The sequence below is a fragment of the Maniola jurtina genome, chromosome 11, assembly GCF_905333055.1.
Source record: "Maniola jurtina chromosome 11, ilManJurt1.1, whole genome shotgun sequence".
Taxonomy (NCBI): Eukaryota; Metazoa; Arthropoda; class Insecta; order Lepidoptera; family Nymphalidae; genus Maniola; species Maniola jurtina.
In genome coordinates, this window is record NC_060039.1 from 10,011,818 (window position 1) to 10,028,915 (window position 17,098).

General features: G+C 37.3%; 3 protein-coding genes across 3 annotated transcripts; all 3 read left to right on the plus strand.

Moving 5' to 3' along the window:
• Positions 1–1,000: 1,000 nt before the first annotated feature.
• LOC123869560 (neuromedin-U receptor 2-like) lies at positions 1,001–4,920 on the plus strand. Its single transcript, XM_045912543.1, has 4 exons — positions 1,001–2,237; positions 2,413–2,510; positions 4,083–4,190; positions 4,706–4,920. Exons 1-4 carry the CDS (start codon positions 1,388–1,390, stop codon positions 4,745–4,747), a joined length of 1,098 nt encoding a protein of 365 aa, XP_045768499.1. The 5' UTR covers positions 1,001–1,387; the 3' UTR covers positions 4,748–4,920.
• A 4,129-nt stretch (positions 4,921–9,049) lies between these two features.
• On the plus strand, positions 9,050–10,795 carry LOC123869590 (ATP-dependent RNA helicase DED1-like). The gene is made up of 3 exons (XM_045912579.1): positions 9,050–9,203; positions 9,821–9,905; positions 10,529–10,795. The coding sequence occupies exons 1-3, from the start codon at positions 9,198–9,200 to the stop codon at positions 10,762–10,764; spliced, it is 327 nt and encodes a 108-aa protein (XP_045768535.1). The 5' UTR covers positions 9,050–9,197; the 3' UTR covers positions 10,765–10,795.
• A 1,988-nt stretch (positions 10,796–12,783) lies between these two features.
• LOC123869554 lies at positions 12,784–16,457 on the plus strand. The gene is made up of 5 exons (XM_045912538.1): positions 12,784–13,943; positions 14,019–14,118; positions 14,469–14,573; positions 15,726–15,884; positions 16,332–16,457. Exons 1-5 carry the CDS (start codon positions 13,129–13,131, stop codon positions 16,383–16,385), a joined length of 1,233 nt encoding a protein of 410 aa, XP_045768494.1. The 5' UTR covers positions 12,784–13,128; the 3' UTR covers positions 16,386–16,457.
• Positions 16,458–17,098: the final 641 nt, after the last annotated feature.

A 17,098-nucleotide genomic window follows, 5' to 3' on the forward strand; every position in this document is an offset into this window, starting at 1 on the left:
TATACTTAAGTACCTGCTGTTTTTATTTTACTAAAAAGTGTGATAGTTCCTTGTGTTTCAGTACTTTCAAATATTCAAAAAAATTCAAAATGTTTTTATTCAATTAAACTTTTACAAGTGCTTTTGAATCGTCAAAAAAATCTACCACTGGTTTGGAATGCCGTTCCTACCGAGAAGAACCGGCAAGAAACTCGGCGGTTGCTCTTTTCAAGTACATATTCAATTTACAATAATATGCCATTGCTTTCATGACGTTGGGTGAGGTCATACTAAGATGTTTTACAAAAATTCATTCAACTGTGCCCCACCAGGTCAGAGGAGCCCAAACTTGGTTTTTAACTTTAGAAAATATTTTTTTGTGTTTTAGAAAACATTGCTGAAATGTTATAATGCAGTAATCGGTTCAGGAAACACTTTCATGATAAGTAAAAAAAAATTATAAACTAATGAGACGTCATAAGCATTTTAGAACCACAAAAGCCGGCAACATTAAAACTTTACCTATAATATCTTCGTGACCTAAATAATTCAAAACAGAAGTCAAACCGCGTTCCTCATTATTTTACAAACGAAATTCCTCTTGCGGCCCGGTCTTGTACACAAAGTATAGGTATTATAGGTACAACAGGAATTCTAAAATCGATCTAAGTATGTAGTTCATTGGATACAGGGGTACAATTATTACTTTTCAATGGTATCTAAATAAAATGGAAACCTCCGCCTATGATGATGATAGATATGTACTATATTAAGATGCCCGCGACTTGGTCTGCGTGGATTAAGGTATTTTTTTAAATCCCGTGGAAACTCTTTACTTTTCTGGGATAAACAGTTGCCTGCGTCAATTTCCGGGACGCAAGTTACCTCTGTACGAAATTTCATATAAATCGGTTAAACGGATGGGCCTTTAAGAATTCTCTGGGAACTTTTTGATTTTCCGGGATAAAGAGTAGCCTATATCCGTCCTTGGGATATAAGCTAACTCTGTACGAAATTTCATATAAATCGGTTAAACGGTTGGGCCATGAAAAGCTAGGAGACAGAAAGACAGGCAGACAAACTTTCGCCTTTGTAATATTAGTGTTATATCGAAGTATGGATTATAAACGTTATCAGTTGGGCAGGTCCGTCCACAAAGGCGATTCTAGGCAACGGCTTAGAGCACTGAAAATTGAGGGGTGGCCATCCTACCCTAGGACGGAGTAAGCTTGTTAGCACGAGTTAATTGGCTGGTGCGGACGGTGAGCTCACGCGTCACTTCTGTCGGTAGCATAGAAAAATATAGTTTTTTTTCTACATACGCCTTATGAATCACTAGATGATGAAGTTCAATTGGAAATTGAAATGTTGAGAAAACCCTTTATTTCGAACACCCTGTAGAACTTTCATGGCTTTCACCCAGAATTACCATGCTTCAACAGTTTCACCCTCTTGCGCCACAGAACGTACGCGTTACTACGAAATTAACGACATGATGGCATTTGGAAATAATACTTTGAGTGGAGAAAATAATACATACTCGTCATATGGAATCGGTTTATCCTTCTCCGACTTCGATGACAAAAGCTTGTACGAAGAAAGCATAATAATAAAAACTATACTCAGCATTTTCCTTAGCACTTTCATGGTGTTAAGTTTGCTGGGAAATGCGTGTACTTGTGCTGTAATCATCAGAGAGAGGAGCATGAGAACACCCACCAACTGCTACCTGCTGAATCTTGCGATCACAGACCTCGTGATTAGCATTTTTGTACCCGTTGAAATATACATAATATGGGTTCCAGATTTCTATCCATTGGGTGAAGAGGGGTGTCGCATACACTTCCTGCTGTGGGATCTTCTCAGTGGTTGCAGTGTTTTAACCATATTAGCATTCACTATAGAGCGCTATCTTGTTATCGCGAAACCATTCCTTCGACAGAAGCTTATTCTAACTTCGCGAGTCTACAAGATAATAACAGTAAATTGGGTGGTGTCTTTAATATTCTCTGTTCCTAGTGTGTATTATGTTTATTTTGTGGAGAGGAAGGAGAACGTTTATTGTTTTTTAACCGTCCCCGATAAGCAGAAAACGTACTTGGTAGCACTCGAGCTTTTTATATTTTACGCTATGCCGATGACGGTGATATTTGGGATGTATGTCATGATAGCTATCAAGTTGAAGTCCAATAAACCTGAATCTCGACCTAGTCCGGTTTATGGAAAACAGAACAGAAACAAAGCCGTTAAAATGTTAGGTGAGTTCTTTAAAAAAATAAAATGAATTGCATTCTATAATATTTTATCATACAGACTATAAAAGCGATCGTTAAACACCAACTTTGTAATTAAATTGTAATTATATGGAATTTCAGTCTGAAATAAAATATTACTTATTTATTTATTTAATCTTTAATGGTCTCTTATTTTTAGCTGCGGTTGCTGCCTCATTTTTTATTTGCTGGTCTCCATACACGGTGCTGCGCATAATGATATTAACTCCAAGTCTCAGATATCAAGAGCACTACATTGTAAGTTTATATATTTGATTTGATACTTCTTTCTAGCGTTCATCCCAGCTTACGTTTGGGGTCCGCTTTCCTACTGCATAGCTTCTACTTTCCAAGGTTTATCTTGTAATAATATATGCAAAAATGTACGTAGAGTTTTATTCTTTACTTGATTTAGAAAGAGAGATTTACGCTTATTATGTAAGCAGACATTACATCTCTAAAGATGACCGAGAAGTTTTTATTATAAACCAAAAACCGGGCATCCACAATCGCTTGCCTACTGAACTTGTTTAAGAACGCATACCTATACCTACAATCTGATTAATGTCGTTTTATCCATTTTTTATATAAATAACTAGCAAACAAACAAGGGGTCAATTTGTGCTATGCGATTACCGTCGCTTATGAATATTTACAGCACCAGATGAACCGCCAATACCTTGCCGGCTTTTCAGGAATTTATTTGGAACAACAAATGTCAAAATAGTCATTGTACACAGCCATAAAACAGGCAAACAATTAAAAAACTTATGGATATTTGATTTGGATAACATGCAAATTCAGCAAAAAGGTGGTTTTGTCGGATTAACAGTTCACAGACAGACACTCAAAGCTTTTTCATGAAACTACAAGGGAAACTAATTTCGACTTTGACACTTTGTCCAAGTTATATCTAACAACTTTGTATTAGGTATAAAAACTGCATAAATATTAAAATGGTAATCTATGCAGGAAGCTTCGCCGGCAGGGTAATCTTAACGTTGTCTCCGTAAAGCACTTCCTTAGTTGTTCTATATGCAAAATGTTCTACTTGTTAGACCGACTTAATCAAGCTTGTTGTTTACCAGAGTTCTTGAGCCTATATAAACATACCCCAGACACTCGATATAAACGAACTGATTTAATTACCTATTACTACTACCGGAACTCCGGCATGATCGCACACGATTTAGTCTGTGTGTAACGGTAGGGCTGAAGTCTGAGCGGAGCCGATCAGTTAGTTCAATCTGTTATAGTTGGATTCGTTTCCGCGTAGTGTTTGTTTCAGTCTTTAGAATTAGAATAATGAGCCTGTCAGACTTTGAAAATAACTTAGGTACTGCTAAATGAATGATCCATCATCCATTACTGAAAGATAAATCTAAGTTTGAGCCGTTTAGGTACATGCTGTAATTTAAAATTTTGACTAGCCTCGATACCTACCTGCGAATGTCGAAGTCCTGAGCTCAATTCTCGCGTCCTCGGTCCTAAAATATTAAATGGTACTTATTGGATTATTGTCAAGAAATTTTTAGTAGGTACTAGCCCTAAGTTAGAAAGGTTGTGGCGTAGTAGAACGGGAGAGAAAAACACCACCAAAAAACCTACCTTGAGTACCTTAGGCACCTAATGCTGTCGGTTCTGAACCTGAGCTCCCTCCGGTCGTGTCAGATTGCCGTCCCGTCGGGGTACAAGAGTGGGGTAATTGAGAGTGCATCTGTCTTTACGCACATATATCTCTCGCGTGACTAATTTCAGTGGAGATTGGCCACCATACTGTTGCCGGAATTCGGTTGCGGTGTTGCAAATTATTAAGATTTTTTTTTTTAGCTATGGCGAGCTTTTATATACCTGAGCTCCATAAACAGCTACATGTCAGCCGCTATTAATCCGATACTTTACGGTCTGATGTCCCGGAGATTTCGACGGGCTTTTAAGGTAAATTGAACCAATCTATTTTTTTAATGAGGCTTGCTTGGGCAGAGATAGATAGATATATTTACATTCCGATTACGGTTAAGTTCAGCCTGTGGTTCAGCTGTAATGCAGTACCCTTCACTATTGGATCAGCATAATGGAGGAATTACACTTGGCGGTTGTCTATACTAATAAATATTATTAGGAGATAACATTTGTGACTTTGTGAGTTTTTATGTAGGGTAATATCTCCGAAACTAATGATCCGATTTTGAAATTTTTTGCACTGATAGCTACTTATTAGCTACTTTAATCTCCGAGTCTTAGCGCTCCGTACCACGATTAATTAATATTATAATTATAGCTATCGTGGACGAAATAGCGGGCAAAAGCTAGTAGGTACTATATTTAAAAGAACGAAGGTACGCCAATCAAAGAACGAGTTAGTTATTTTAATTAAGTAATTTGGTAATAAGTAGAAGTTAAATTGAAAATCGATTATTAAAATATAAAGGTTTCATATTTTATTCTTCCAGGATTTACTCCAAGGAAGGAAAGTATCAAAAAGGAACAACTAGTACCTACCTTGAAAACAAAGCATCGTAACTGATCTCACAAAGTATAATATTCCTGCAAGTTTAAGTAAACAACTTTAACTTTAAACTAGTTAAGAGGACTTCGCTTAACTTACTAGCAAACAGAAGACAAGCTTACGAGTATGTTTAATAAAATAAACTTTGTATATGTTCCTAATAAAGTGTTTTTTTTTTAAATATTAGCCATGTTAAATGACATATATTCCCCTTTCCTCTCCAACTAAGCGTCAGGCTTGTGATAGAAGTAGGTACGACAATAGTGCAACGGGCGGGGTTTGAACCGTTGACCTTTCGGTTTCAGTCCACTCCTTTACCGGTTGAGCTATTGAGGCTCTAATGATGATTCTTTTATTTATTACGTAAGGACATCCTACAAGCAACAACTTCTATGTATGTCTAGTATAGGTATATAGTCTACGTAACTAATCATTCTGAACAAAAACTTTGAAGGCTGCAACTTTTATACTATTATAGAACGAGATTTTTACTCAAAATAGCCGATCCTATAAGTAGGCTTTTATTGGAAATCTATTCAAATAAAGATGATCATGTAAACGTACATCACTTCGTAAAAGTTAAGAGGATTGGACCCCGGCTATCCATCACCACTTTCATGCTCACCTATTTATTCTCTCTACTCTCGAGGAGGTCCACTCAAGATGATGCGCGATTTTTTTTCAGACATCTCTTTTTATATTTTTATTTGAAAAACTCCCGAAGCTCATGAAGCTGCGGCCTCTTAGGTACGGTTCTGCCATCTCTAGGCCCATATGCATTTCAATACTTCCCTGGTTCTATTCTGCAATAGTAAGTCAACAATGAGGACAAGGCGTGGATTACGGATTTACGTGCGTGGAAGCTATTTGCTGAGACCTTATTTGAATTTCAAAAGACGCTTTATACTAAACTCGCAAAAATCCCAAGTAAATGAAGCGTAAATAAAATTTAATAGGGGAAAACTTTTTATCTGTCTAATCTCAGAGGATTTTGATTATCTCCCAACATTTGACCGCTAGGTCTAGTTTCTTTTCATTTAGATTAGATATAGCTACTTATTCAAATGGAAAGTTACGAACTTTGTTTATAAAATAATAATGATTTGCGTCAACCAAGACATTGCTAATCATTGAGCAATCAGTAATCACCACTCATAATATTGATATTATCGGTTATTTTCTTTAATCACGTCATAATTTTCTTAATGTTGTGACTGCCTTGTGATCAAATTGTAAAATCTGCTGTCGTATAAAACAACAGTCCTGTTTTCTTTTTATAACTTCGTAAGACAGAACGATGGAAGCGTGTCCAAGATCCAAGCCGTAAAGAAATCAACGATCGGTCAAAATAATTTCGGACAGATTTGAGATAGATTGATTTTGTATTGAAGTGAAAACTTCCTTAGGGCCGTTGGGCTACTTTGAGATGGGTCAAAAACGCCTAGTAGCGTCACCGACATGCTATTAATCTTAATAGTGCTCGGAGTGTCGATATAATATATAAAAACTAAACTAATTATATAATAAATTACTAATTATAATGGTTTTAATTTACAAATGCAAGCAGCTACAATTAATTAGAAAATCCAAAAAAAAAACACTTTTATTTCATAATTTTAAGTTTTCATGTCGGGCGGCAGTCCCCACTGACTGTCAATTTTTTTTAATTATTAATTTGGGCCGTAAGAAATTAAGTTTTTTTTTATAAATATATTTATAGCTTTGATCACCTTGACTTCACCTTGGAAAAATTTGCCGAGCCAAGCTATAAAACTTAAGCGATATCCTATTAGTGCTTTTCACACGCATCCTCGGAAATTCCTGAAAAGTTATAACGTCACGTCTAGTTTGATTTCGTAACTATTTTCACGCTTACATAAAATCTTCCTTCGTGGTGTGAAACTGGTGCACAATGGGCGTAGTTAAAATAAATGTAAATTTTTATTGGTCTTTTGCAAGACATTAATGCAATAAAAGCAACTCTTTTATAAGGCAAGGAACATAAGTTGGCGCTCTTCCAGGAGCTGGTTTTTGTGTTCCTGATACTTTACGCAATTAACTACAGGCTTGCGTTTAGCGGCTTTATACCTACTATTCGAAATGATTTTCAGATGTTCGCATTTTCCTAGCTAGTTTAGTTAAATTATAATTAAGGAGCAATGGATAAAAGATACCTGAATTTATGAGGGCAATAATAGTTTTTGACGACCTCTCGGGCACAGTGGTAATCGCTGCGGTCTAATTAGTGGGAGGTCTCGGGTTCGATTCCCGGCAGGGGTTTGGAATTTTAAAATTTCTAAATTTCTGGTCTGGTCTGGTGGGAGGCTTCGGCCGTGCCGGCTTGTTACCACCTTAATATGCTTTGAGGATGGCCACCGAAGAGGTTTTAGTGCGTAGAAATCCCACATAATTGAGAAGATTTCTCCCCCGTCAAAAAAAAACTGACCAAGTGCGAGTCAGACTCGCGCACCAAGGGTTCCGTACTCGGGTATTTTTCCGACATTTTGCACGATATATCAAAAATTCTTATGCATAAAAAAAACTGTTTTAGAAAGTACAGGTAAAGCCCTTTCATATGATACCCCACTTAGTATAGCTGTTATCTTACTTTGAAAATTGAAACACATTTTAATTATTTTTGTTAATGATTCACGGTTAAATAAATTAAATAAATGTACGGTTTTACTTACGGTGCTACAAGACCTATCTACCTGCCAAATTTCATGATTCTAAGTCAACGGGAAGTACCTACTCTATAGGTTTTCTTGACAGACACGAGGGACGGACGGACGGACGGACAGACAGACAGACAACAAAGTGATCCTGTAAGGGTTTTGTTTTTCCTAATGAGGTACGGAACCCTAAAAAGGAGTCTTATATTATGTGCTACGTCTGTACGTACTCTGTAGCGCAACCTAGTCAATAGTCTACATATACTTGTAGTAGAAGCGTATCTAAAAAAATATATACCTAAAAATAAAATCTGTACGAATGAGTTTCGATTTTCCGGAACTCTGACATGCAGCAGTTTTAGCACAATTAAAACATAGGAATAATTTTTTTTTTCATTCAAGGGATACCTTTTGGGACATTTATTCTGATTGGATTACTTACTCCCGAGATTGGTTTTTTGTTAGGTAGATTTACCTAACAAAAATCCTACCTATGGACTACCTGAAATTGTGTTAAGCAAAACGCGTTCAAAATTAATTAATATGAGAGATTAGTAGTAAAATGAATTAATTAGAATTTAACTAGTGGCCCATACTGTACATTAAAGACAAGTGTAAATTAAAAATTTATAACACCCCCGACAAGTGAAGGTTACAGTAACTAGAAAAGAGCTGATTACTTTCAAACGGCTGAACCGATTTTCTTGGATTATAGCTAAGAACACTCTCGATCACCTTTCAAACAAAAAAAAACTAAATTAAAATCGGTTTATTCGTTTGGGTGCTACGATGCCACAGACAGATCCACAGATACACCGACACACATCACATAAAAAACTTATAACAGCCCTCTTTTTGGGTCGAGGGTTAATAACTTGATCAATCCATCACCGGCTCACTACTGAGCATGAGTTGCCTCTACAGTCTAGAATGAGAAGGGTTTGGTCATAGTCTACCACACTGGCCAAGAGCGGATTAGTAGACAGCTTCAAGAACAGTATGGAGAACAGTATGGACAGGCAAGTTTCCTCACGATATTTTCCTACACCGTTAACAGAATTATTGGTATACTAGAGGATGCCCGCGACTTCGAACGCGATTCGATTTAGATTTTTGTAGATCCCATAGGAACTGTTTGATTTTCCGGAATAAAAGTAGCCTATGTTTGTCCCCGAGATATAAGCTAACCCTGTACCAAATTTCGTCAGAATCGGTTACACTGTTGAGCCTTGAAAAGGTAGCAGACAGACAGACAGACAGATAGACAGGTAGACAGACAGACAGACAGACAGATACACTCTCGTATTTATAATATTAGTATGGATAATTGGTTAAAACGTACACCACTCCGAAAAGTTATCGGTGCGTGCCCGGGATCGAACCCAAGACCCCAAGACTGGAAGGCCGTCAACATCTTGAACCACTAGGCTATTATCGCTTTTTACATATCCTACACACCTACGTCCTACACGTAACCTTAATTTAACTTTAATAAAATGGAGTTGTCACGACGGCGTCATTGTTATGTCGGAATCATGGATTTAGCAAGGTAAAAATTTAGCGCTTAAAAAATCTTTAAGAACTTAATGATTGAAGCATGTGAGTCGTACATCATTTCATTTGTATCTTGCTAACTAAAAAATATAATTGATGTCATCCTAATAAGACTCCTTGATATAAATTAGCATTCAACATACCTGATGGCCCATATACGGTACAGGTGTCACTAGATTCGTAAGTGGAGAAAATATAAGTGGAAAAATAATGACGGTAAGTACTTAGGTATAATCTATTTTTCCTTAACTGACTAAAAAGATAAACAAGGTTTCTCGTTGAAATGCGTAGGAAGCGCACTGTATGCGGTCCTTATTTTACCTGTGAAGTAGCAAATTAAATCATGATACGAGTACAACGAACCAAAAGCTTAATTTGCTATAATCCGCCAACCAACGAAATCTGTATGATGCAACATGCAGCATACGACGTGCACCGCCCGCCCTGCCACTGATAAATATGCCGGAAAAGCCAGCCACCAAGCAAACCACACGCACCATCACCACGCAGCACCACACAAATCCCAACACCACTCGACGCACGTTTCGCCCCAACACCGGAGCATCCTCAGAAGATGTAGACCTTACAATGCCTAGTTGCAAAGAAAAATAACGCCTGCTTTTATAATACATGATACAAGTGAAAACCCTTACTCCAGAAGCTTTAAAGCGCTGGAAAAATTAAGTTGCTTACTTAATTTTATTTGTACCAGAAAGTTGTAACAATAAAGAGAAAGGGAAAGAAAAAGTCGACAGACACTTATCTCTGTAAGAGATCTCATTGATAAGCACCTACCTAAAGTTTAAGTACATAAAAACACTTTTTTCTTATAGTTCAAACTGCTCCTGTTGTGCGTTGCTGTTGTTTCTGTCGTGGGATTGTCGAATGGCAGTTCCGACCGCCCAGTGCGTTCTCCAGGTACAATTTACTATTTGCTTGTATTTACAATAATTCAAAATTATTATCTACCAACCGTTGACCTGAAGTTATATACGTAATATTACTTACTGTGAGCTGCTACCCACAACTTGTTTCGGGAGGATTTAAGTTTTTAAAAATTCTGTGGGAATCCTTTACTTTACCTAGATAAAAAGTAGTACTGATCATTCCTTAAAATAATAGGTACTCTATCTGCCGGTGAAAGTCCCGTCAACATGACAGTTCTATTAAACCCATATCTAGTCATGGATTTCGTACCTTTTATGGGTATCGTACCAGAATGACAAATCGCCACCCGGACCAGCATAGCCTACTGACCACGATCGAACGTGAAATCAAAGAAAAATAGGCGATTCATAGGCTACCTAGCGTCAAATGCAGTGACGTCGAAGCCTTAGACGTTCCCTACCCAACTTCCCTAACAAGTAACAAGGGATACGACCTTTTTTACCTGTATTCAGCAAATAAAGAATATGATTATGATTATGATTATGATAAGTTCCCTAACTTTCGTGAACTATGCCACTGCGCCAAGGAGGTCATCAAAAGGTAGGTTTCTCTGTTTGACTGAAGCTTTATTAATCGATGCATTATTTTCGTAGCTCCGAGCGGTTGGCAAGGCAGCAGCAGTTTTGGGTCCTCACCGATCGGATTAGCTCGAAACGGAGGAGGTTGGGGTAGTGACGCTCCCACACTCACCCGTTCAAATGGCTGGGGAGGATCTGCCGGGTATGGTGCAAACACTAGAAGTTACTCTAATGGCAAATCCGGATGCGCCAATTCTAATGGATGGGACGAGTCGAACGTGGGCTTCCGTTCCAACTCAGCTATCTGGTAGTTAAATTATGTATTTCTTCCGAAATCAATTCAGTTAATGGTTATGTATAAAATAATGCACTAATTACAAGTACGTTCAGCAAATGAAAAACGCCTTTTTACTGAGAAATGTTACCTATGTATTTCCTAAATTAATTTTATCAAAAGTAAAGCAGAACAAGTAAGAGCTGGCTGTTTTGGACATCCCATTACATGTGCATGTGGCATTTATCAAGCACTAGCCGATGCCCGCGGCTTCGCCCGCGTGGATTTAGGTTATTCGAAATCCCGTGGGAACCCTTTGATTTTCCGGGATAAAAAGTATCCTATGTGCTAATCCAGGATATTATCTATCTCCATGTCAAATTTTAGCCAAATCCGTCTGGTAGTTTTTGCGCGAAGGAGTAACAAACATACACACACACACACACATACAAACTTTCGACTTTATAATATTAAGTGTGAAGTGTGCCACTGCACTTTGCTCTGCAGTGGCACACTTGCTTGATAAAGTGCACAAGCACTCTGCCAAGAGCGTAATGAGTAAGAAGAAATAGGACATGGCGCTGACAGGGATTTAGGAAATTGAATTTTTAAACAAAAGTGGATAAGTACCGTATAGCCGTATAGTATATACGATATTTTTGGAAATCTCTTGTGCCTTGAGTCCGAGAGGATATCCATGTACTTAGATGTTACGATGTGTATATGAAATGAAATGTCTCGTCATGGTAAGGGTATATAACTCATAGCACAGTTTGACATAAAACTCCTCATAGAGAGATAGCTATAGCAGTAGGTACATGATGTAAATAAATTGCTCCAATTTTGAACCGATTTCTTGCAGTCTTGAACATGAAAAGGGTTGGGTCGGGACCATAACACTTTGAAATTATTATGAAGCAATTGCATTCTGTTTTTCTACAATAATAACACAGGGGTGTTGTAGATAATAGGTATAGGTATTGTGTGATGTGAGTACGCACGAGATCAACTAAAAAATTTAAATAAATCTTACCTTTGTGGCAATTATTATCATAATTAACTTTATGTAAGTGGACAAAAACAGAAAAACCCACAAAAACAGATTAAAAAACTTTATGTAGGTAAGTAATTAAAAGTAAAAACTTTGCCATTTACAAAACTAGAAGTCAGTAAGTATGGCAATTTTCGTTGAATAGTTTATTATCTAAGAGTAGATGGACCCTTACATAAGATTGTAGAAGGTAATATTTGCATAAGTAAATTTAAGGATTTTGGTTGCACCCAAAAACGTCAATCTTCTAGAAAAAATCAGATCACTCAGCGTTTCGGCAGATACTCGTAGCTACTCGTATATCGTCATCGTGGATAGCGGAACGTCGATGGATTTCTATCGATACATCAGAGTTAAATAAGTATGAAGTAGTGACAGTGTCCGACCGAAGGTCAATTTCTGGCCGAAGCCGATTAATCGCCTACCAACCACAACCTTCGGCCAAAGCCGAAGACGAAGTTTTTATGAAATTAGCTCTTAAGGAATTCAGTTCCCTGCGCGTCGCTTCAAAGGTTCGGTAGGACACTATTGGGATATACGAGTACCTTCATTATTAACTGCCTTTTGGTCTAGTGGCTAAAATATCACGAGATTTCGAGTTCGACTCCCGGGTTGGGCCAAAAAAGTAGCAAGATTTTCTGTCAGGAAATTCTGAAACTGGCAGTTTTACACCCCCATGCCACGTGCCCCGTGCGCTTGATTTCCCTCCGGGCGTGTCGGATTTTCGTCCCATCAGGAGATGTGAGGCAATAGAATTAGGTAATTGTGTTTGTACGCACTCTTGTGCACTATATATTATTAACATTTGCGCAGTCTTCGTGCGATTGACGTTCATAACTGAAATCCGGTCGAGAGGAACATAATATATATTACATAACACCTAATATACCTATCTTTATAAGCTACGATGTATAACGTTTTAGCTAGCCATAGCTAATCTAAAAGAGGTTGCTAAGTAAGAAAAAGCTCTTTAAGTACAACAAATAACGTACATTTAACGACCTAGGCAATTTCACTTAATCCTAAAATAAAAGTTTCACTGCAACATACAAGAATCATGATAATTATTTTCTTAATTGAAGAGAAAATTTTCAAGAGCTTTTTTTTTCATTAAACCAACATACGTCCGAGTTGCCACACCGGATTCTCATTTGGATCAATCCTGCTATGGATTTATTAACTAAAGTAAATATTATTGAAGTATTTTTTCAATTGCCAATACGATTGGGAAAGAGATGGGGATGATTAATTATAATATTATTCCATGTCAACAAGTTTTAAAATATGTATATAACAGTCATTTAACTTTGTTTTTAGATTAAAATTCGAAAATATTTTTATAATACGGGAATGGACAAGGGCGCCCGTCAACGTAAGACCAATTTTAAAAGTATTATTCGACCACGTATCCACAACGCAGGTATCTGGAATAACTCAAGCACCTATGGCATTCACTGGGGAGCCAAAGTATCCATTTTTGCCTTCTTGCTGACAAACATAACACAAATAATAGCGCTATTCACTACAAAAGATCCGAAAGGACTGCTCGCTTGCTTTAGCGTACTTTCTTTCTGTTTTATGGGATTCCTGAAGCTAAGCTCTTTACTTATAAAACAGGAAAATTGGCGTCGCCTCATCAGCCAAGCGTCGTCTTTGGAAAACGAAGAATTGCATATCCGTGATTATAAATACGACTATGAGTCCGATGGCGAAGAAGATAACAGCTCTTTCAAATATATAGGATCATACACGAAGAAATTTTCCTCTATTTCAACACATTTGTCGAGAATATATTGTTTAACTGCAGTAGTGTTCATGGCATCCCCATTTATTGAGTATGGATTGCGTTTGTACCAGGGAAAAGGTGTCGAGGGATTTCCACACATATTGCCAGGCTGGGCGCCATTAGATTTTAACATTTTAGGCTATATCATAACTATTGTAGCAGAGATTGTGGCTGCCGTGTACTGCGTAAGAGTGCACACAGCTTTCGACTTGACCGCAATAGGATTTATGATTTTTATACGTGGACAATTTCATTTACTCCATAAATATAGCGAACGTATTGGAGGAAAGGGAAAAATCTGCATTTTATCAAATAGAAGGGATAACCGAGCTCATTTCAGGATCACAAAATGCCATCACATTCATGTCGTGTTATTAAAGTAAGTTCATCACTTATCACTGAACAAGACTTGACACTAAATCGAAGTATAATAAAAAATAAAAAATTGTTTTAGATCGGTACACCAGCTTGGCAGGTTAATTCAAAATATTCTGGGAATATATTTCTTTCTGGCAACCTTAACGCTTTGCTCAGTTGCTATGCAGTTAAAATCGGTAAGAATACTAGGAAGCATAGCTAAGTAGGTGTTAAGTTAGTAATTTAAATAATTATTACTTAATTAGTAGTAATCCAATAACCAATAGCGGACGGACGCGTGTTATGATTGGCTGTGATATTTTGGCACCATTCAAAATAAGATTTCTGCGCAGGTACATCGGCTTAACTTATAAAAGTGGTAAACTGAGATCTATAGAGTGCACTTTGACTTTACTCACACTTAGTTTCAGTTAAAACGAGACAGATTTATGGGAGCGATATAACGCTGTCTCTTTTTAATAGTGTCTTAAGTCTGAGCAAAGTCAAAGTGCGCTCTATAGATCTGTCTAAATATTTTCTTTTTAAGGAACAATTGAGTGCTGCGCAGTTAGTTTCACTATTGCAATATATGGGTGCGACGGTGACGCAACTTTTCCTATTCTGTCAGTATGGAGCCGCGGTAATACACGACGTAAGTCATTTCCTACTTCATCCTTTCCGTCGTTTCAGATATTCAACCATTACTCACTAGGAATCATAATACTTACTTAATTAAGTATAATTATTTTAAGAAGATCATTTTGCATTTTTACTCCTGGTAGGTAGGTACCTACCTAGGTACTATATAGTTTAACATTATAACCGGACTTCGTCTGTGTTGGTGTTAGCTGACGGGCGTGCTCTGCCTTTTTGGAGTGTTTTTTTTCTTAAAACTGACTGGAAAGCGCTCTAAGGGGGTACCGTGCGTGTGTCGGCGGGCGCCGGCACAGACGGGGTCCATACTTGTATAGTTTAACTAACTTGTTACAAATATCTACAAACTTGACATTGGCTAATCTTTGTAAAGCCAGACGAGAGAGAAAAAAAAAACATTATACCCTATTCGCGGAATGAAGTAAATATAGTTCTCTCTCTGTTTGGTTCTATCATTTATATGGGTACGTAAAAGAGATAGCACTATACTAACTTATACGCAGAATGAAGTTAGCATAGCGCTATCTCTGTTTTTTATATGGGATTTTCTTTAACTTAATTCCGCGGATAGGGTATAAGTATGGACTTAACAAAGTAGGCCACAGAGTAGGAGTATGATTGGGAAGAAAGACCCAAGTGTGATCCGCAACATGTCTGTGTGATCGCTATAATATTATGTTTTCGATCAATTCCTGTGTATGAGATTTTACTTCTCAGCAATTTTGATAGTATTCGAGAGTCGAAACAAAATAACGTCAAACTAAAATGGACCTATTAATATCCTAGATTTAAAGTCAAAAATTCAGCATCATTGATTTTAATTTCGCAAAGTTTTGCGCTTGGAGCGCTGACTAGAAATATATGCAACTTGAGCATTAAAACAAGGCAATTAAGGGCCATTTTACTTTAAAGCTAAAGTGTTTCGACTCTCAAATACATCAACGTTGGTGAGAAGTAGAATCTTTTACTAAGGGTGTAGTCCCGTTGGCCCCATTAACGTGCCCCCAATAACGGGGCCAGCGGGATTAGAATAAAATTATTAAAAATCAGTCAGTCCCGTTGTCCCCATTCTCTATTCCTGTTCAACGGGGACTGTGTCCAATTTCTACAACAAGCGAAGGTTGCCAGTTCGACGCGCATTTTTTTATAGAGTTCAGTCTGCCTAGGCGAAGGGCCATTTTGCGCTGCGTTTTGGTGCTTGAGCTCGAGGATACGCCGTGAGATTGCGCTGCTGGCTGTCGGTATGGCTCGCCCGTGCAGGCTGTTGGCTGGGCCACTGCACAAATTGGATTTGCTTTCATTTGTCCAGGTTGAAGTTTTTAAATATGCGGCATTTTTAAACACTCTACCTCTATTAAATCCTGAGATATCGCGATACTATTTGAAGAAAAACTATTTTAGAATCAAGATATCTCAGGAATGGTGATTCTTAGAAAAATAAGTTTTTTAGATAATTTTATGATCTACAGTTTTTGTGTAACCTATTTTATGATAAAACTTACCATTTTGCTGGAAAATGCAAAAACTTTAGCTCTCTGCACATTATTGTATCCTTGAATGTCTATTTTGACCGGACTGTAATATAATACCCCATAAAGAAAACTCAACATTTACTCTGTTCCAATTTTCCTCAAAATAAGCGTACTACGTAATGTAAGGAGCGGTCTGTATCATACAATAGGAGTGAGTCTGTTGAGCCAAAGATATAGACCTAATTCCAGTGTCAGTGATTTTAACTTGAAATCTTATTTTACAGATTGTTCGCACTGCATACAGTTATTACGCCGTTTTAAGACAGACATCGCAATAAAATTTTCGTTTGATGCGGAGCCTGTGTAGCTATTTTTTATTTGCATAATTTTTTTTTAAGTAGGCTGTCAAGTAGCACATAACTAGTTTATTTGTCCAATAAATACTCCAAAAATCGTGTGTATATTCATTTATTACCTTTTGTAGTATAGGTATCTACTAAGAAACGGATGGATCATCACAAGATGTAAAATGCAGAAAAACCATTTTTATTTTTGTAAACATGCCTTTATTATGTACAATCGAATTACTTTTACTCTTTAAGGTGGATGTGAAGGGTCTGCCCGCGAAATTCAAATTTAATTTGGGTTTTCGCAATTTGTAAACTAATACGACAAAGTAGGCTTATGGCACTTTAATTGCGCCAATGGCGTAGCATCCACCGGGCAGACCCGTCTCATGCCCCTTAACACGGATTTGTATGACAAAACGAGTCATGACTGAAAATTAGCTAAACATATCAAATATCATAAATTTTGTGATTTAAGTACTTCAAGCTTAAAAAATATCTTCAAGTAAATCCGGTGGATATTGCTAGTGTTATTTATATTAGTATATTTCTAGCATTGATTTCTCTTAGCTGACACTATAATAAATTTTAAGAAAGGACTTGCCACATTTGATCTATGGTTGAAATCTATAGAGCGCACTTTGACTTTGCTTAGAGTTAAGTTTCAGTTAAAACGAGACAGATTTATGCCAGCCGTATAACGC

Coding starts and splice junctions, on each gene's coding strand:
- LOC123869560 (XM_045912543.1), top strand. CDS start 1,388: ATGGCTTTCACCCAGAATTACCATGCTTCAACAGTTTCACCCTCTTGC. Junction 2,511..4,082: donor GATATCAAGAGCACTACATT/GTAAGTTTATAT, acceptor TTTTTTTTTTAG/CTATGGCGAGCTTTTATATA. Junction 4,191..4,705: donor GATTTCGACGGGCTTTTAAG/GTAAATTGAACC, acceptor TTATTCTTCCAG/GATTTACTCCAAGGAAGGAA.
- LOC123869590 (XM_045912579.1), top strand. Junction 9,906..10,528: donor CCGCCCAGTGCGTTCTCCAG/GTACAATTTACT, acceptor TTATTTTCGTAG/CTCCGAGCGGTTGGCAAGGC.
- LOC123869554 (XM_045912538.1), top strand. CDS start 13,129: ATGGACAAGGGCGCCCGTCAACGTAAGACCAATTTTAAAAGTATTATT. Junction 14,119..14,468: donor TTGCTATGCAGTTAAAATCG/GTAAGAATACTA, acceptor TTTCTTTTTAAG/GAACAATTGAGTGCTGCGCA. Junction 14,574..15,725: donor GAGCCGCGGTAATACACGAC/GTAAGTCATTTC, acceptor ATTTTTTTATAG/AGTTCAGTCTGCCTAGGCGA.